The sequence below is a fragment of the Lepisosteus oculatus genome, chromosome 7 (genome assembly GCF_040954835.1).
Source record: "Lepisosteus oculatus isolate fLepOcu1 chromosome 7, fLepOcu1.hap2, whole genome shotgun sequence".
NCBI classification, from domain to species: domain Eukaryota; kingdom Metazoa; phylum Chordata; class Actinopteri; order Semionotiformes; family Lepisosteidae; genus Lepisosteus; species Lepisosteus oculatus.
In genome coordinates this window covers 51,011,217-51,032,096 of record NC_090702.1, presented here as the reverse complement: position 1 = coordinate 51,032,096, position 20,880 = coordinate 51,011,217, and the positions used below count along the sequence as shown (strand labels likewise).

The following is a 20,880-nucleotide window of genomic DNA, read 5'->3' as shown; positions in this document are numbered from 1 at the left end:
TGTGGAGTCCACCTCCTTCTTAACCCCTGTGGTTCACCCTGTCATCTCTGAATCACTTCCACTTTCTGAAGAGAGTCCTCTCCCTCATAACGCCGCCTTTGTGTCCTGTCTTGTACGGAGGACACTGATAGGGCCACCGCCCTCATTTGGTGCACTGAATCTTCCATTTTCTACTGCGGCTTAAATGTTTGCATTAGCTTTCCCTGAAGAGTTTACCAAATCCTGCCCAGTTTTACCGCAACCTCAGAAAAAGTATTTGAAAAAGATCCCTGGAGCAAAAATAGAACCGAAATGAGTGCCCCTAGGCCATACAGTACAGCACCTGCAGTGCCATAGATGCTTTCAAAAATGGAGCAAAAATGCTGACAAAAGAAGGGTGAATTTGTGTCCATCAGACACTTCTCTTCATTGTTTTACACTGATTTGCTCTGCACATATTGATGGTAAATAAGCTTTTCCTCTCTCTAAAGGACCTGAGACATCTCGGAGTGGTGTAAATAAGTTTCCCTGAAGATGGCTGGTTAGAAGCTGTCTGGTTTTCCCTTGGGAGGAAGTAGTTTTTCACTTGTTGTAGTGCAGAGGATATATTGTAGTTGAGCTTCAGAACAGGTCCTTTCTTGCTCATTTGACTACAGGTAGCTAATTGATCCTGCTGCTACTTGAAGGATCCTAGGAAGTTGGATTTGATAGCATCATTCTCATCTACTGTACTTCCCTTGGTGTGAAGAACACCAGGGTGTTATTAGTACCTCAGACATCCCAAGTCTCCCGTTCCGTTCCGGGAATCTCCCGGGAATCAGTGTCTCCTAGAAATTGCCCTCTCCCCGCTCCCATATTTTTCTGTTGGCGACACCCCTGGTCCGAAAAATCACCGGCGAATTATTTAGTTATATCATATGACCTTGGGCCATCTGAGAATCTGCTCAAAATCAGCTAACCAAGGTGCATCTCTGTACGCCAAAAGTTTGCAAAGAAAGTGAGATTAAACAACTGGACTGGTGAGTTATAGTATTTACAGCGTATTGCATATATATTATAGTATCTATCCGCAAATTAATTATATAGCTGTGAGTTTTTTTTCAAGGGGAGGGACGACCAACCAAACTCAACCCCCTGCCCCCTCCCTGAAATCAATCTTTCCAAAGTGGGGATGTCTGAGTACCTCCTTGGATACCTCACATGTTCCGCATGGGGAAAAATACCGACTGATGCCTTCAAACGGACATTTTAGAGTCAATGCAGAAGCAATAAAATGAGGAAAACCTTTAGCTCACTTACCATAAAACTGCTCAATCGGTGAGTTCACAATAAAGGAGTATTGGTTTATGGGCATGCAGCATGGGGGTGCAGTGGCTAGTATTCCTACCCGGCAGCGCTGGGACCCTGGGTTCACTTCCAGATACGGGGTGCTGCCTGGGTTGGGTTTGTGTCCTCCCTGCATTCGCTCAGGCTTCCTCAAGGTGCTCCGGTTTCCATGCACAGTCCAAAAACATACTGTTCGGTTATTGGCTTCCTGGGAAAATTGGCCCTGGTGTGAATGTGCTTCAGTGCCTCTCTGCTTTTGATGGACTGGTGTCCCCTTCCTTGAGCCCTTTCCTCGTCAGCGTCCACTCTTACTCTCCTGCGACCATGAATTGGAAGAAGCAGTTAGAAAATGGATGGTTTGTGGACAATTGCAAATGGTGGTTAGTGCAAAAATGAAGGGATATTGAGCATTTATAGGGGCTTAGGGTGATTGGGGGGGAGTACAGGCTCTGGTAAGCTGTGTAACTTCCTGTAAGCAGTGATGTGTAATGGCCATGTATGCGTTATTGTCTTTTATGTAATTTTTTTTTTGTAAGCCTTTGTGTGTAAAACACAGCTGTTCTGATGCAAAATATATTTCTGAGAAATCAGACAATAAAGAATTATTGGATGATGTCGATCTTACCCGAGCAAAGAGGGAAAAAATGGTTGTGATGGTGATAAATAACAAAGAATTGCAAGACATGAAGTTATGAAAGTTTAGCCCAATTGCAGGGGTTGAGAGGATTGAAACTCAGACTTAAGAAAAGAACAAATATACAGTACCTATTGTGAGCACCAGAGGTTCCTACAGACTCTGAAATTGGTTTTCTAATAAATGTGGACTGTCTGTTTACCTACAGATTTATTTTTAAATATGAAATGATGCTTAAAAATGTCAGAATCTGCAGCAGACATGTTTTTAAATAAAAAGAAGAACTTGATATAGTACATTGAACTGCATGTTGGGTTAAGTACAATCCCATGGGTCATGTGGATAGTTCACGCCTAAAGAATACATGAGCTGGCAGCACTCTGAGAGCTAGTCACTGTAATGCTTCAGTCCTGTCGGTTCTTTCACCATGAATTTCTCCACAGAGGAAAATGCTGAGAGAACTATGCTGGACCCCAGTTCCAGGGAAGATGGCAAATTTAAAGAATTAATGAAGGTAAGTCCTTTAAAATATATTTTTCTGTGTGTTTGCTTCTGAGTGAGTCATTATGCCATAATGTGCTATTCTTTTTTTTGGAGAAATTACAATGTTCATCTAAATGCTGTGAACTCTTCCTGAGAAGGACACAAATTACATAGAATAACTATATTATTAATGGCAACAGCTGGACATTTTGAGAATTCTGCATACATTCTTATTCCACATACATTCTCCTTTCATTTTGGCAGAGTATTAGCTCTATTTCTCTTTTCAACAAGATAGTTCACGATTTAAACATGGCACCTACTGTATCGAATTGGCTGCTTGCTTCAGGTCCTGATTGACTGGATTAACAATGAGCTGGAGGAGGAGAGAATCATTGTGAAGGACCTTGAGGAGGATGTGTACGATGGCCAGGTGCTGCAGAAGTTATTTGGTATGTGTATTGCCCAGAAGATGATTATGCCAGATATACCTTATAACATTTGAGCTCTAGTAGCTTAAGTTAATTACTCATTTCATTAATAAGTACACATTGACTTTTTTTGTGATTGTGGCTGGAAGTTAGAAAGGCATTTAAATTATTGTCATTCATGCAACATGACTTTCACCGAATTCATGGCAGCCAGTTTTTGAGCTTGTGTACTATGTCTGTTCAGGTCTGTGCATCTGTTGCTGTCTTGTAGAGAAGCTGTCGGGCCGCAAGTTGAACGTGGCGGAGGTGACGCAGTCGGAGATCGGGCAGAAGCAGAAGCTGCAGACGGTGTTGGAGGCAGTGAATGAGCTCCTGCTGCCTCATGGCTGGGCCATTGAATGGAGTGTGGACTGTGAGTGAGAGGGGCAACTTCTGCGTTGGGCCTGAATTGCATGGGACCCCTTGAAAATCTGCTGAGTTTTTACTTGTGGTGAATGTGCATTAAGTGGCCTTACCCCAGTGATGATGCAGGTACTAGTCTCCATTGAAAGAGCTGTGCACTGGGGTTTGATGGTTCAGCCCTACAACACTAAGCCTGAATGGGAAGCCCAGTAGACTAGTTAGTTTTATACAATAACAACAGTAACTTTTAGGTCCCAGTGCCCCTGATTCAGTGTAAGATGTGCCATGCAGGGAGTAAACTGTGATACAATAGCCATCTGGTTTGCATTTTCCAAATGTTGGGAAGATCAGAGCTTTTATATTGTGATGTTGGACATTTTGTAAAACCTGAGTGATCTTCACAATGTCTTCGATGGTTAGCTACTGCCTCTACAATTTGTTTTAAAAACTGCATGTGAGTCTAGAGATAAATGCATGATTTTGCTGACTATTGTAGTTTTGATTCAGCTAATCTGCTGTTTATATATGTTTATCGATCTTGCAATTTGAGCTCTTTAACTCTTGCTAAAACCTGATATGTGCCTCAGGTGATGGTATTAAAGACTCAGAAGTGGAGCTCTGTTGTTGCATCACCTTTACTGATGACGCTTTTGCTCATACCACAGCTGTCCATGCCAAGAATCTGGTGGCCATCGTCTACCTTCTGGTTGCCCTGGCGATGCATTTCCAGGCCCCGATCCGCCTCCCGGAACATGTGTCTGTGCAGGTGGTCATCGTCAAGGTGAGTGGGAAGACCAAAACAGTGCACAATGATAGAGATGAGATCCCAATGACTGTCAGTCTCCTGACCCTACTGAGTAATGGACACAGTGATGACGAGCAGCTGACTCTCCTTGGTCTTGTGTAAATCCAGATACACAGAGGTTAGCCAAAAGGAATCCTCAGAGAAGCTCTGCAATTGTGACCCTAGGCACAAAAACTGGAAATGCTTTTAAGAACTGATTTAAAAAATGCTTTTTAGAATTGCTCCTTTCATCAGATGTTGTAATAATTGCACTTTGTCTGCTTCCAGACTTTCATACATTACAGTTCTGTTAAAAGCTTTATTTTAATAACATTTGCGGTGATACAATCCAAACAGAAATGCAGAAGCACTGTAATCTCCTGGTTACAGTGATCCTCTGATTTTCTAGGTGCGGCACTGCTCTGTGAACTTATTCAGCCAGTACAGTGATAGTGCATGTCCAGTCACCCACGGATTTTAATGCAAACGGCACTCAAAGTTTTTTTCCTTTAGTAAATGAGAGAAAAGATGCTTCCTTGAATACATTTTGAGTGCAAGGTTGCCTTAATGTGTCCTTTTTTCTCTGTAAATTTAAAGCTGCCATTTCCTTAATAGTAAATACTGTATGTCTTGGTCTTTGCCCTGTATGTGTACAGCATTGCCTGTTAACTTCCTCATGAAGGTCTCCTTTCTTAAATGCAGAAAAGAGAAGGCATGCTTCAGGCATCACATGTGACAAAGGAGCTTACCACCACCACAGAGTAAGTTCACTCAAAACCCTCATGCTCTGTTAAGACACAGCAGGCTTAATATGAAGTAGTGGTCAGGGCTCAAACAGGAAGTTTAAGGGGTTCAAATCCTAGGCAGGTCACTAGTGTTTTACCATTGTGTAGGGTACTTTACTTGGGTTGCTTCAGCTCTATGAATCCTTGCTCGAAGTTAGGAATATTAAGAAGAAGAACACGTTCACATTTCAGTCAGCTGATCTCTGACAGATTGTACACTTTACGATGCACCTCTGTCGCCATCTAGTGTCTCATAGTAGGTAAAGGGAAAGTTTACGTAAATTTGGTGAAATGCTCATTTGTTAATAAAAATTCCTTACACTTCTTTAGCACTTTTCTGGACACTCCAATTAAAGCGCTTTACAGGTAATAGGGACTTCCCTCCACCACCAATGTGAGGCATCCACCTGGATGATCAACGGCAGCCATAGTGCGCCAGAACGCTCACCACACATCAGATATCAGTGGGGAGGAGAACAGAGTGATGAAGCCAATTCATAGATGGGGACTATTAGGGGTCCAGTATTGGTAAAGGCTAGGGGGATATTTGGCCAGGACACCGGGGTAACACCCCTACTTTTTTGAGAAATACCCTGGGACCACAGAGTCAGAACCTCGGTTTTACTTCGCACCCAAAGGACGGCACCTTTTTACAGTATAGTGTCCTCATCACTACACTGGGGCATTAGGACCCACATGGACTGCGGGGTGAACGCCCCCTGCTGGCCCCACTAACATCTCTTCCAGCAGCAGCCTTAGTTTTTCCCAGGAGGTCTCCCATCCATGTACTGACCTGGCTCACACCTGCTGAGCTTCAGTGGGCTGCAGGGTGGGATGGCTGCTGCTCCAGGGCCTCTGGAGTGGGATGGATTTGAATCAGGTTGTTTACCTGGTTATTAACAGCCCAGACTTGTATACTCCAGGGATCAACCTTCTAGTGGTTTTTACTACTTCCTTTTATGCTCCCAGATGAGAAATTAGCATTGCAGGCAGGTGAAAGAGATGACGCAATACATTTAACACAACATTAATCCATTAACGAATAAAAGACATGTATGATTGGGGGAAAAAAATCCAATCAGTTGTCCAACAGCACCGGTTAAGTGCTGTGAGACTAAAGGATAACTTGGTTCTATTGGATTTGAATCTAGGTGGTCTAAAATGTCCAGATGGATGGAGCTCAAATTCACCGTGCAAGGGGTGATCATGACAGTAAAATACTATATTGGCCTTCCATGCTTTTTTTGACTGGTGTAGATATGTGATGGCTGTCGCTGTTGTGCACTGATAATTTTGCGGGAAGCCTTCACTTTCCTGCTCAGTCTGTTTTTATTGTGTGTATTAAGATTACCAAACACATTGCAGTGAAAATTAACACGGATTCAACAAATTCTATACAATACATTCATTGTTATAGTACACTCATTAAAAGAGCAGAGGTTTCTTAGGAAGGACAATCCATGCTGGCTGGCTACTTAGCTACTTAGGATCTCTGAATCATTTATTTGTATCAAGGCTTAATAGGAATGTGTTTTTAACCTGTTCAGAGCTACAAGGTTTCCCTAGAAAGTAATTCATATAGGAAGTACATGGGAGTCAGTGCAGTAGCATTTAACCTACAGTAATTTTAATTAACCTGTTTATAATCAATACTATAACTACATTAAGTAAATGTCTTATGTTTTATTATTGTTTACTTGATTAATTTTAATGGGCTGTTCAAGTAATTGGTTTTGATAAATGTATCACTAGATACAGGATTGTGTGTAATTTGAATTCTGAGTTAGTGGTGAATTGTGTATAGGGGATAAAAAAAAGGTTTTGAGTATTGTTTCTTCATGGGTGTCCTAATTCTGTTTACTGTATATTCATTTTAAATATGTAAGATTCTTGTCCATTTAGTTTTTTCCTGGTTTTCAGAGCAGTTTCTGTAGTGAGACAATTTGGATTTAATTTGCAAAAATATTCTTGGGATAAGCTACACCTTGATCAGTAACAAGCCTGCAAGGAGAACTTTAATGTTCTGTGGCTTTCAATTGACACGTTCTTGTGTTTCTTTTCTTTTTCTGTAGAATGATGATGGGAAGATTTGGTAAGTCCTTTTGAAGGTGTTTATTTTTGGTAGCTTGATAGACATCCTGAAAGTAATTGTTAAAGCAGCCGGGGAAACGTAAGAACATTGAGGGTGGCAGTAGGGGTTCAAGTGTGAGAGCAGCTTTATAAAATTCAACTTCAAAAGAATATGTTTTTCTTTGTCATGTGGTGTTCAGTGTAATTAGGTTTGGTAAACATTTAATTAAAGTTTCAATTTCTTGAGAAGTGGGTGCTCAATGTACATTGTAGGTTTTGACGTTTTTATTTTTAATTTGTAGAAAGAGATGCCTTTGATACCCTCCTGGATCATGCACCCGACAAACTTAATGTTGTTAAAAAGGTAAAACACTCTGGGTCTTATTAATGGGGAAACATTAGTACTTTAGCACATTCAGGGTTTTGTTAAGTATATCAAATTGAAATGTGGTCAGTAGTGTCCTGGAAGTCATCTGTCAAAGAGATTTATTATTAGTTATTGCAGTAATTGACCTCCTCCATCCTTCTACATTTGAGCTATCTGCTCTAAGTTAAGAAGTATATACATCTTTAATGATTGCATTTACGAACAGTAAGTTACCAATATGTTACTCTGTGATGAGGATAAGCAGCTGTTCTTATCTCTCTTCCTTGCCAGTCTCTCATTACCTTCGTGAACAAACACCTTAATAAGCTAAACCTGGAGGTGACTGAACTGGAAACTCAGGTGAGGCTATCCAAAGCACACAGCACCTCTTTTTCTCACTAAAGGAATTTGTTTTTCCACATAAGGTCCAGGATCTTATTTTGAAATGGCGTATCACCTGTTTTGTCCGTTCCTTCCACCCGCTCTGGAACAGCCAGTTACGCTTTTCTCCAGGCTCGCCTTGCATCTATGAACCTCATGACTGCACACAGGGGAGAACCCCCAGCCCCCCCCTCCTTCAAGCCACTTATTTTTTGACACGAGTTAGGAGCTCAAGCAGCACAGCCCTGTACCCAGTTTTCAACGCTGACTGGAGAAAGGGAGTCCGCAGGAGCCACTCTGTCACTGCGACCCAAGAGAGCCTGATCCCACTAATACTGCACTACCCGAGTGCTGCTCAGACAACTGTCCACAGCTGCTTGTGGAGTCCTAGTAAAATGATCCTTGAGAACATAAGAACTGTGACAAGCAAAAGGAAGGCATTTGACCCATCTAGCCCATTTGGTAGCGTGACACAGCAGAGAAAACGTTTTCTTTCTGCTGCTCACCACTAGAGGGCCCATAGATCCCACAACAGGCTGTCCTGTTTTTTTTTTCTCCCTGACAGCCGTTTGCGAAGGCCTCTCATCAGTACCATCTGCGTCTCTAATTGAGAGCACTATATTGGATACTCATGCGGCTGCCTGGGCAATCATCTCAGTACCACACCAACAGCTTCTCAGCTTAGGCGTGATTTTTTTTCATCTCTGTCAACCGGAGAAGCTTTATGGCTTGCCCTTTAATTAAACTCTTCTCCAAGAGCCCCGGTGCTCCAACTAACTACGCAAGGGAACCTAATGCTGAGCGGATACACACTGGTTTTCTACCTCTGCTCGAGGCAGTAAAAAAGTGGAGCCAGACAGAGCCATGTTGTCACAGCAGTTAGGAGAACTGACTTAAGGATCTCACCCAGCCTTTTCTTTAAAGAAACCACATGATTAGCTTCAGCAACATAGTCCCAGACTCCTCTAGCCCTCTTGGTGCCTCCTGTTCTTGGTTTTAAATGCACTGTAGATTGACTCTGCAGTTGGATGCGTCAGAGCACCATACATGTACGATATGTCTGCCTGCCTTATTCACTTCTGTGCAATACTGGAGTTGCAGCTCACTCTATTAGTAGAGTCGTATCTTAGCTATGGGGCCTGGGATTTAGATCCTTGACCTCTTTATTCTGTGATAATTATCTGGAACCTGACTGAGAATGTGACTATATTTCTTACTGAAAAGAGAAGAAAAACACAATTTTTCCCCACATAAGACTCCACAGCCAGAATGTTTTTTTCTTCTCTTTTCATCATGAAATAAACTGTTACTTGTTCTTTTGCAGCCTACGAATGCTGACGCAGCTACAGTACCTACTTTAATTACTGTATTTCTTACTAATTTCCTAATTACATTGCAGTAAGTTTTTCTGTAGTATTGATAGATGTTTTGATCACATCAGTAATACTGTGCCGTCTGTCTACTTTTGTTGCCAGTATGTTAAAATGTTGGCCGTTGTTTCCCTCAGTTTTTTGACAGTCTGTATTCCTGTCTCTAGTTTGCAGATGGTGTGTATTTAGTGCTGCTGATGGGACTGTTGGAGAACTACTTTGTTCCTCTCTACAACTTTTTTCTCACCCCTGAGAACTTTGATCAGAAGGTATGCATCACTGCTTAATGCTCCAGCTGACATGAGTTCTCGTGTAAAAATGAAGTTGGAAACAAATGTCGGTACTTTTGAGCACTTCGCTTGCTCAGCTGTAGGCAGAACCTGAGCTGAAATAACAAAGGAGATCAGTGCCAGGGTGATGATCCGCTTTGAGGTCTGTGGTCCACCTAGAAGCACTGTTCTAACCCTGAAGTGATCATTTGGGATGAATATTGGTGAAATTAGTCATGCATGTCCATACCTGGGTGGTAGCTGCAGTCATTTGGGCAACCTTTAATTTTTTAAAGTAATGGTATCTTCATACTCATTTTGACAGGGGGAATGAGCAAAATTACTGAATGGTAATTTAGGAGGAAAATTTAATCCAGAATTTTTTTTTAAAGATGCCCAGTGTTTTTAGGCCTCAACCAACTGGCTGGAAAGCCTATTCCAGATGCCCACAACTTTGAGTAAAAAAGTTTCCTGTTTTTTGTCCTAAATTAATTTCCCTTTTGTTTCTAACTGTGGCCCCATGTCCATGTTTTGTCTCTAAACTTGGAAGTAGTCCCCTCAATTGACATATGTCTATATCCCTGTGTTCTGATTATACTGTATCTCCTCAATCTCCTATATTCAATATACAGATTTAGTTCATCCTGTCTGTGTTTGACAGTTCCTTGAGGAATCATTGTAGTTGCCCTTCTTTCATGTCTTCCTATGGCTATAATATTTTGTGGTATGGTGACAAAAACAGGGCAATGTCTTCTTAATGACATCTTACTAATGCATTACAAAGCTTGAGTATAATTTCCCTTGATTTAAGTTACAGCGCTGAAAATGCTTTCCATTTACTGTAAATCATTACTTACCTGCACTGTCTTAATGAGGACAGTGAAGAATCTACATAAATACCCAAATCCCTTTCATGCATCATACACTAGAAAAATGCTGTATTCATACTTTCTGCTTGGCTCTATTTTCTCAGTGATGTACTGTAAATAAGACTTGATTTTACCTTTTTACAAATTGGTTTTACATTTCTATTTCTTTAATCTGTGGGTTCAGGTCCCTTCCTGAGTGACAGCTGAAATATCCTTGTTAAAGATCTATGAAAGTTATTCCTCATTTCCTTAGGTACAACTGGGAAAATGCTGTCAGGAGCTGATGATTTATTTTTGAGCTGTCCAAGTCCCTGTGATCAATGTGTCAGTTATGCTAATAGAGCTTCTTCTGTAACCTGGGGCAAGTCGTTGACATCCCCTTGTGTAAAAAAAAAAAAACCTCTGAAATATTTATTTAGAACATTCAGTACTGCTGTTTCATCTTTTAGTATTAAAGTCACATTAGCTCATGAAGCAAAGGTACTTCAACTTGCACAGTTATTTTAGTATTAAGAGAAATAGGGAGAACTCTACACAAAACTCTTCCTGTCAAATGGCTTCTCTAGTCTGGGTACAATCCCTACTGGCTGTTACATACTGTAAACTCCCCCTGCAATCTTTCTTCCAGGTTCATAATGTGGCCTTTGCCTTTGAGCTCATGCAGGATGGGGGACTGAAGAAACCGAAAGCTCGCCCAGAAGGTACTGAAGTCTGTACTGTCTGTACTGAAGATCTGTTTTGCTTGTATTGGAGGCTCATTTTTTTTTCTCTAAAGAATGGCTGTCTTGTCTAAGGTTGAAATAAAATCTTAGGAAGTTTGTTCATGATGTAGACTGCGGTTATACACTATTTGCAAGAAAGGGAATATTTAATTCCTTCTGTCCTGACTTGCCTCTCCCTGGATTATTTTTATTGGCTCCATTGAGTAAGCATATGCCATCACCTTGTGTAGGAGCGGAGTCTCTACAGTGAGAGTAACAATTTGTCTCTGCATACAGCGAGAAGGATACAGTATTTCTGCATTTATCTGGGTTGTAATTATGTACTGTAGTGTAGCAGGCCTAATAGCCCATCTGGGGCTCTGAAGATATTTTGGAGTGGTGAACAATAAAGCTTAAACCAAGCAGTAGTAATTGTAACCCTTGTAGCATTATCGATTATCTCCTTTACATTTTTCTGAGATAACTGATGATGTTAAATGAAAGATGGCAAGATAATTTTACCTAAGACTTTCCATTATCTGACAACTTATTCTGGTATACTAAACAGAATTTGATTCTTTTAAAGTACTTAGTCTTCACTAGTAATAATAAACTTTATTTTATATAGCGCCTTTAAAGGTGGCTTCTCAAAGCGCTTTACAGAATGTGAACAACAATAAATAAAATGAACACATAAGATAAAACAATTACAATATACAGGGGAGACTGAGAATGGTGGTACTAAGAAAAGCAGAGGGGTGAAGAATGGAACAGTTAAGTAAAGGCTTTTCTAAAGAAGAGGGTTTTGAGTCTGGATTTGAAGGAATTTAGAGAAGGTGACTCTCTGATATCCTTGGGCAAGGAGTTCCAGAGCTTGGGGGCATAGCAGGAGAAGGCCCCGTCGCCCATACAATGTAGACGGGCTTGGGGGACAGTAAGGAGGGCAGAATTTGAAGAGCGGAGGTTGCGAGGTGGGGAGTAGGGCGATAAAAGTTCAGACAGGTATTGAGGTGCCAAGCCATGTAAAGCCTTGTAGGTGAGCATGAGGATTTTAAAGTCTACGCGGAATTTGACCGGAAGCCAGTGCAAGGACTCCAGGATAGGAGTAATGTGATCACTTGCACTAGACCTGGTCAGGCTTCTTGCTGCTGAATTTTGGACATACAGTACTGCAGTTTGTTCAAAGTAGATTTAGATACCCCAGCGAGTAGAGCATTACAGTAGTCAAATCGAGAGAACACAAATGCGTTGATCAACTTTTCAGCCACAGTCAGTGATAGCATAGGGCGTAGTCGAGCGATATTTCTGAGGTGAAAAAAAGATGTTTTGACAGTATGCTGCATCTGTGGTTTGAATGTTAAGCCAGAATCAAATATAACCCCAAGGTTTTTCAATTTAGATTGAAGCTCAAGTACAGAACCATCTACAGATAGGGTTTCTTTTAATTTGCTACAGCAAATCTCGCCCTGCGATCTGAGGTCTCACTGCCAAGGAGACTTTGAGGGCTTCAGCAGACAAACCCCGTCTACTCTGAGCATCTTTTATGGAGAATGAGTACAGAACCATCTACAGATAGGGTTACAGGATTGGCTTTACGAAGTTGATGTGGGGGGTGCCAATAAGCATGACTTCAGTCTTGTCACAGTTAAGTTAAGTCACGTTTTTATGTCAGAGATGCAATTAGATAGAATAGAGACAGCCACATCAGTTTCAGGTTTGGTATGGATGTATATTTGAGTATCATCAGGACAGAAATGATAGCTGAGGCCATAAGATCTTAAAAGCTGATCAAGTGGAAACATGTAAATGCTGAAGAGCAAGGGGCCCAGTATTGAGCCCTGAGGAACACCAGACTTAAGACCAATTTCAGACCTATGCCCATTAAGAGAGACCAAGTGACGGCGATCAGTGAGGTAAGACTTGAACCATTTGAGAACAGTGTCAGAAACTCCAAACACAGTCTCAAGACGAGAAAGTAGGATGTCATGGTCAACAGTGTCAAAAGCAGCACTGAGATCAAGAAGGATGAGTATAGAAAGAGAACCAGAATCAGAAGCTATTAGAAGATCGTTAGTGACTTTGACCAGGGCAGTTTCTGTGCTGTGAAGTTGACGGAAGCCAGATTGGAGGGGTTCAAAAAGGTTATTTGTAATGAGGTGGTTATGTAACTGAAATGTGATGGCATGTTCTAGAAATTTTGTAAGAAAGGGTAAGTTGAAGATGGGGTGAAAATTGTTAAGATTGTCGAGAGCCACATTAGGCTTTTTTGACACGGGAGTAATAGCAGCAGTTTTGAGGACCGTTGGTACAATGCCAGTGCTCAAGGATTCATTTATAATATTGAGGACAACGGGACAGAGAGAAGAGAAACAGGACTGAAATAAATGGTGGGAATGGGATCTAAAATAGATGTGGTGGGTTTCATATGTGTAACTAGTTTATTGAGGGATGCTGAGTCAAGAGAGAAACTGGAGAGAAGGGAACCAGAAAAGTTGGATAAGGAGGGAGGAGGTATGGAAATGATATGTGTAGTGGAGAGAATCTGATGCCGAATATTGTCAGTCTTGGAGCTAATGTGTTGCAAAGTTGCAATGAGGCAGGTGGTTGAGCAGTTTGGCTTTAGCAAGCTGTTGATGGTGGAGAAGAGATATCTGGGGTTGTTATGGTAATTTTCAATGATGTGAGAGAAGTAAGTGGATCTAGCAGACTCTATAGTAACCTTATATTCAGACAAGTAATCTCTCCAAGCCTGATAATGTACATTTAGGCCAGAAAGATGCCATCTACGCTCAAGTTTGTGAGAGGCTGCCTTCATAGATCACAGGTGGTCATTTTCCCTGGGGCAGGGTGAGAGAAGGAGATGGTTCAAGTTTTTAAAGGAGCAAAGGTGTCATGGGTAGATAAAAGAGCACTGTCAAGTAACTGTATTTTGTCCTCTAGAGGGTCAGAGGAAGAGAACCATGATAAGGAGGACAGAACAGAATTTGCAAACCTTGGGTGATCAGTTGATCGCCAGTTGTGGAATTTTACAGAGCGTGAGGGGTAGTGTTAGAAAAAGGGTATTTCCAGATTGAAAAGAATACCTATGTGGTCAGAGAGGCCTAGATCAAGGGGAGAGCAGTGGGAGACAAAAGAATCATTAAATCTTGGGTGTGTCCTTTGTGTAGGGGTACAAACAAACCTGAGTAAGATCAAAACATCCCAATAGAGAAAGAAAGTCTTTAGCCAGACTGGAAGACCTTGAGTCAATGTGTATATTGAAGTCCCCTGGAATAAGGATCCTTTTAAACTTTAGGCATAAAAAAGAGAGTAAATCAGCAAACTCACCTAAAAAGGCATCACTGGGCTTGGGTGGTCTATAAACTGCGGCAATGATAGAAGATTGAGGGATAGAAACATTTAAAATAAGACACTCAAAAGAGGAGGGAGGAGGTATAGTAATAGGACTTAAATTGTCGAAAAGGTTGTAAATAACAATGATGCCTCTGCCTGAGAAACACGGAAGGTCAAACAAACCACATCCAGGGGGGACTAGTTGGTTAAACAACAGTCCATCGTTTTGTCTGGGCCAGGTTTCGGCTAAGCACAGAAGATCCCGTTTTTTTTCTTTGATAATGTCACATAAATGAAGAGCCTTGTTGTTTATGGAGCGGGTGTTGAGTAGCGCTGATCTGGCAAGTCTCGTGGATGCAGGCGGAAGCAGAGTGTGCTCCAGGTGCGGTAGTCAGAGGAGATTTTTGAGGTATTATTATTATTCACTAGTAAAGAGGTGTGCAACATCGCATCTGTATTGTATTGTACTTGGCTGCAATCATACATGTGTCCACTAGGTGGAGAACTTGTCTTTTTGAACACTGATATGTTTTTCTTAGATGAGTTTTGAATTATTTTTCAGATCATTTGTTTTCTTAGGGAACCACCCAAGTGGTAAATCAATGGAAATGTTTTTCTTGTGAGTTTAAAACCTCTTGCCTTGTGCCCTCTTTGCCAGCTTCATTCTTTCAAAATGCCTCAGGGCATTCTGCTGTTGTTTTCAAACTGCTTTCAAGCCATCACATATTTAAATGAGCCAAGTCCTTTATGACTCACTGTTGTGAGGACCTTCAGAGGTAAAAATGTTTAATAATTTTTCCTCCCCCATAGCAATCCTTTTGCCTAAATATTTCAATTGGTGAATATGTTCATATGATACTGTCATTTACAGTTCAAAGCGTGAGCTTTTTGAGTAACTGTTTTATCTGCTCATGACCTGAGTCGTTTGTAGCAAAATAAGGTTTTTAGTTTTCCTAAGTGGCATTTGTGAACCAAGAAGCAATTGTGCCTGCCTGTCTGTTGACTGCCCCAGCCCTTGCACTGATGTCACTACAGCCTTGTTAGATCATGCTGAGACTCACCTCCCAGGTCCTGCCAGTCGGCCCTATTCCAGGATTGGATCTATCCTCCAGTGTAATTAATATTGTTACGAAAATGGTGAAAGTAAGGATTTGACTGAGTGGTTAAGTCAATAAGTAAAATAATTATTTGTAAGCAATATACACGGGTGGCTGGTATAACTAGAGGCACATGAATTCTTTGTTCCCCAGCTTTGTTGAGAGGAGTAATGATCCAGGCATACTTGGTTAAACAAATATTTCTTACAGTGACAAAACACAAACTACACTACAAACAACATACAACACAAGTTACTTTATGTACAGCATTTACAAACTAGGTGTTTGAGACCTTGCATTCTGGTCACCCAGAAAACCCCAGACTGTTACTAAGCATTAAACTCTTAATATGCCTACAGAGGTCACACAAGAGATGAGCTGCCTTTGAACTAAATAGAAAGCAACTGGCAGTTAAATCTCTCTCTCTGCACCTTGGATGCCACAAAATAAATGGGAGCCTATATCCCTATCCATAAAAATGCACCCTAAGCAGGAAAGACGTTCCTAATTGAGGTATCTTTTAGCCAGGAAACCCTAGTTCCCTAGAAACGCAGAATAGCATGTTCTCTCTAACAAGGTTCGAATACTGAGCTCCAGTCAGGTTTGATATGGATGATCAAGAAGTAGGGGCTCTCTAGCCTGGCGCAAGCTTCAAGTCCCAACTCCTGCGGACTCCTCTCTCTTCTCCCTGCTTCCCTTCAGTCTTTCTCTCTCCTTTCTTCTCTTTATGTGATCTTTCATATAAAGCATTTCTCGAAAAGAGAAGGGGTGTAACCCTGGCGTCCTGGCCAAATTTCCCATTGGCCCTTACCAATCATGGCCTCCTAATAATCCCCCTCTATGAATTGGCTTCGTTACTCTGCTCTCCTCCCCACTGATATCTGATGTGTGGTGAGCGTTCTGGCGCACTTTGGCTGCCGTCACATCACCCAGGTGAATGCCGCATATTGATGGTGGTGGAGGGGATCCCCATTACCTGTAAAGTGCTTTGAGTGGAGTGTCCAGAAAAACCCTATATAAGTGTAAGCTATTATTATTATTATTATTATTATTATTATTATTATTATTATTATTATTATCATCTTATATTGTCTGTTTCTGTCCTGCTCCTTTGCAATTATTGACCCAGAACTTCCATAGGTATACGGAGATCAACTTTACAATTGTTTCTGCTCACAGACCCCCGTAGACCTCCACAAACATCTTTTCTCCTTTGAAGTTTGAAGTATTTACCCTTCCAAGTGTCACAACCTTGATCTGAAATCTAAGAGACAGTTCTCAGTCACCTAAAGCTGTAAAAATATTTTTAGCTAACCTTCATAAGTAGAATTAAAGATTGGACAAATCAAGGGTGGCCCTGGGTTCAGTTCTTGACCTGGGGTCTATCTGCATGGAGTTTACATGTTCTCCCCATCTTTAATGGTTTTTCTCCAACTGTCCAAGGATATGCTGGTAGGTTAATTAGCTTCTGGGAAAATCGGTCCTGGTGCAAGTGTGTGTATATCTGTGTGTGCCCTGCGGTGGACTGGCTTCCTGTCCAGAGTGTATCCCACCTTGCGCCCATTGCATTGCTTGCTGGGATAGGCTCTGGCTCCCCCGTGACCCTGAAATAGATCAAGTTGGTAATACTAACCAGTCCTTTGGTGGGCAAAGGGAAGGGGGGGGGGGTTTCCCTCTCCCTTTTTGGGCTTTACAGTTAAATTGTGTTTTTTTTGTTCTCTGTAGATGTTGTCAACTTGAATCTGAAGTCCACCCTGAGGGTGCTGTACAACTTGTTCACGAATTACAAGAACGTGGAGTGAGGTACAGGCCTGTCTGCGCTCGGGACAGAAGGCAGCCCCCCAGTCTCTGGAATCTCTCGGAGCGGCTGTCCTGCAGGAAGGGAATACTCTACCATTGGACCCCAACGGTCGGATCCATGTAGCCTCTTTTATTTTAAATGAGGGTCTGGCGAAGGGCAGCTCAATCCACAACCTTTTCATTCCACTCAGTTCCATTGTGGGGGGCCTTTTAGAAAAAGTTTAATGATTAAAACATGTTTGATACATGCTTGAATTTTTGTTCTAATAAAATGAGTTGGCAAAGCTTCAGTCAGAATATAGAATTTCTTAATGCTGAGTTCAGTGTAGGGAATGCAGTTCAAATGACCTCAGATGTGCATTTTGTAGCCAATGTTTAAACTTAATGTTAAATAAATTAGGCATCCAATAACATACAGGCAATTTTGGTCTGAAGACTGAATATAATGCATAATAATTCTATATTGAATTCTTATTTGCATTGAAACAATTTTTAATTACCTGCAGAAGAACAATTTTATTCTAAGGTGTGAGTTGTAATGTTAGTCAGATCAGTCTCAAATTGTGATATGCATAGCATAGTACCTGTAGTTGTTTGATGTAAAATCAAAACCAAAAATGGGTCTTTAAGATACCTAAAAATCCTCCTTTCTGCCAATTCTGTGCCATACATAAATTTAGGGTAAAATTAGTATCAAACAGGCTTAAATGGGGGGGAGCAGCCAATGATGTATGATTGTGCCATGTACTGATGTCATAAATAGTTTCAGTAAGATTAACACATTAGGATGCATTTCACCTATAAACTGGAACTTCACAAATACTGTTTCCTTGATAATGACTGAGAATATTGAAACGTTTATAGATTTGGGGAAGAGCCATATGTACAGATAATGTCCACGCATATTGAACTTGAATAACTTATTTAAACTGAGATTTGCAAATCTTGCATTGAATTGTGGAAGGTGTAAAAATAGTAGCTCCATTTGCAATCTGCCTTTTTTTGCTGTAATAAACTATGAAACCAGTTTAGGTATCTTGTGAGTTTTCTTTTAATTAGCTTTGTTGTATTGAAGCTCATTTGCTATGTGCATTAATTACTGCTGAGAACAAAGAAACACTTTCGGTTGGGATTTCTAAAAGTGTTTATCTAAGCAGAACTCTCCCACTTAAGAGGAAAAAGAATAGGAAAGCTGGCTTGTTTGTCTGGTTTATTGTTCGCACAGTCACTGAACAAAGTGATTTTCAGGCCAACCAATGCTCCCTTCGGAGCCTTCTTGATTGTACACGTCAGTGATTTTAGGTTTGAATGTCTCGACTCCAAATAGTGTTCAGCATCCTGGCTTTGAGAAAGAAGTGGAGCGAGACTCTGGGGGGGGTTTGATGTTGGGATGCTAGAAAAATCGGAATATAACATTTTAGGATTTTAATTTAACAAAGTAGATTTTCTTCACTTCATGCTTATTGAATTCTTGGCTCACGCCAACATATGCTACAGTGAAGGCAGGCCAAGATGATTCACTCTTAACTTTTGGCTCTTGTTTCTTTTTTCCTCCCTCCTTCTGTGGTTGGCTGTGGTTCAATACCAACTCCGGGGATCAGCTCATGTCTGGCCTCTCTGGTGCATCAGCGCACACAATTTAGGGTGACCTGGGTTAGTGTCTCCTTTTCATCGCTGTTTCATTGGCCAGCCTGCTACACCTCAGGCTGGATTGATGGTGGTGTTGGTGTCCCTCTGTCTCCCCCACCATGCATGCTTACCCAAGGTATCCTTTTCTCTTTTTTTTTTGGTGTTCTTCTTCTCCCTTTGACATTCCCACTAAGCCTTGTCTCATCCCAGTCAGAGCCCATTCCTCCTTGTGACATCAGCGTGCTGCAAGGCCCAATATCTCCCATCATGTGACCTACACACCCCTCAATGTTCCAGCTACCAATGTAGGAAAAGGTTGCAAATAGGAGGAGAAGTTGGTAGTAAGCTTGACTAAAAGAGAGTGTCAGGTCATGGGTGTCTATGACGGTCACGAATGGGGAAAGTAAGCTGAGGTATCAACTTACCTACCTAGTAATACCTACTAGAACGTCATCAATTTTCTTAGCTGTAGTTATAGAAAGAGACACAGTTCATACAATTGAAATGCAACACCCATGTGGTAAATGTGCAGCAGTCATTCTGTGCCTGCAGATATGCTACATAGCAGATATAGAGAAGTGAGAAATTACCTCTGGAGAAATTGTAGGAAAGGTGGACTTGGCAAAGTCAGATAAACTCAGTAATGCAGCCAGACAACCAAAGTTGATATCTATTTTCCTACAGACAAAGTGTCCTGTAATTTACGTTGAAGCATTGATTAGGAAATTCTCGTCAAAGGGAAAGCTCCACTTACTGGTCCAGCTGCACTACTTAGTAGCATCAAAAGTTCCTTGGAACCTTTAAACCAAGTTATGACCAAGCTCTGCCCTTCAAAGCACCTAAGGTCTGATGAGATGTAGCTACAACATGATGATGCTGGTCAGTAATTTAAAGGGTAGTATTATCATGGGCATACATTGTTTGATTAAATTATTTCATGTATATTTTGTCTTTTTACCTTTAAGTAAATCATACTCTTGCTTTTTGCGCCATTAATCTCAGTTCTCTAGCTAGACATTGTGCATTGTATATTTCTGTAATGAATAAAAACAATTTGACAAAACACTGAAATATTCTATGACATCTACTGATGCACTGATGGTGATGTAAGGGCTGGAAATATTGTGACACACAGGCCATATGTAGGAAATCCTTTTTTAAAATTCAGTGTTGAAATCCCTCCAGCATCAGTTGCTCCGGGTAGTGGCATTCCAGCGCTGGTTTTGAAAACCTGGCATGAAAAATAATTCTGAGAAAAGAATAATTAAAATGTCAGTCATGAAGGGCTTTGCAGTGCTAAAAGGCCATGCAGTGACATTTTCATTAGATGTCAAAAGACTTGTTTACAGATGCTAACCCAAAGGAACAGGTGTTGGATGGTATCTTCTGTGAATAGTATAGCTCATATACAGTACTATAGTTGATAGCCACGTGCTGGTGACATCATCCCTCTGAGAAAACAGTTTGCTCTTTAATCAATGACTTACAGTATGTGCCAGATAAAGTTGCAGTCGTCTTTTATCCTTCAGTACGCACTACTCAACCAAGGCAATCTTGCCTTTTCTGTCCTACCTGAACTGAGCTACAATCAAGTCTGTCGCCTTGGTTCAGTGCATTGTTGATACGTAAATTATACCTTACATTTCAACATTGCTTCCACACCAAATTTCATACACCACACAAAAAGATAGTTTTTTAGTCCATGTATTTAAATACGCTAGAGGTGCATGTGTACAGCACATATCAGCTCAGATTAACATATTAAACTGAAAGTAACAGCTTCTGAGAAAAACAAAATCTTTACACTACAAGGACCAAGGAACACCTGGAAATAGGTAGATAGTAGAGCCAGTATTTCCAGATTGGGTCAGAATGTTGGTGTGATGGAATGAGATATTTTATTTTCTCTTTAATCCCAATATTATTTTTTTAGTTTTATAGTAATAGAGTGAATTGATGTGTCAGAAATGCATTTCTTGTACTGAGGGACACAGCTATCATTCCAGTGTTGGGGAGCAGTGGAGTCTGTGGGCTACATTTAACCCTAAACAAACTGGGCAGTTTCTTATCTTTTTTGCAGCAATTGTAGTGTAATTTCCTCTTTTTCACTTTGTTCATGTGTGATTCAGCACTATTACGCACAATACCACAGAATCGCCTCGCACATTCT

The 20,880-nt window shown here is 41.0% G+C and overlaps 1 protein-coding gene across 4 annotated transcripts in view; it reads left to right on the top strand.

The window, feature by feature from the left end:
* Positions 1-18,108, top strand: part of parvb (parvin, beta) — a 28,478-nt gene extending 10,370 nt beyond the window's left edge. For all 4 annotated transcript variants that reach the window (XM_069192725.1, XM_069192724.1, XM_069192722.1 and 1 more), the window contains 11 exons: positions 2,383-2,453; positions 2,772-2,874; positions 3,125-3,265; positions 3,921-4,036; positions 4,742-4,800; positions 6,897-6,916; positions 7,197-7,258; positions 7,553-7,621; positions 9,180-9,281; positions 10,779-10,851; positions 17,007-18,108. In XM_069192725.1, the coding sequence (XP_069048826.1) occupies positions 2,383-2,453; positions 2,772-2,874; positions 3,125-3,265; positions 3,921-4,036; positions 4,742-4,800; positions 6,897-6,916; positions 7,197-7,258; positions 7,553-7,621; positions 9,180-9,281; positions 10,779-10,851; positions 17,007-17,083 (893 nt within the window). In that variant the 3' untranslated portion in view covers positions 17,084-18,108. The remainder of the gene's footprint in view (positions 1-2,382; positions 2,454-2,771; positions 2,875-3,124; positions 3,266-3,920; positions 4,037-4,741; positions 4,801-6,896; positions 6,917-7,196; positions 7,259-7,552; positions 7,622-9,179; positions 9,282-10,778; positions 10,852-17,006) is intronic.
* The last annotated feature ends 2,772 nt before the right edge of the window (positions 18,109-20,880 follow it).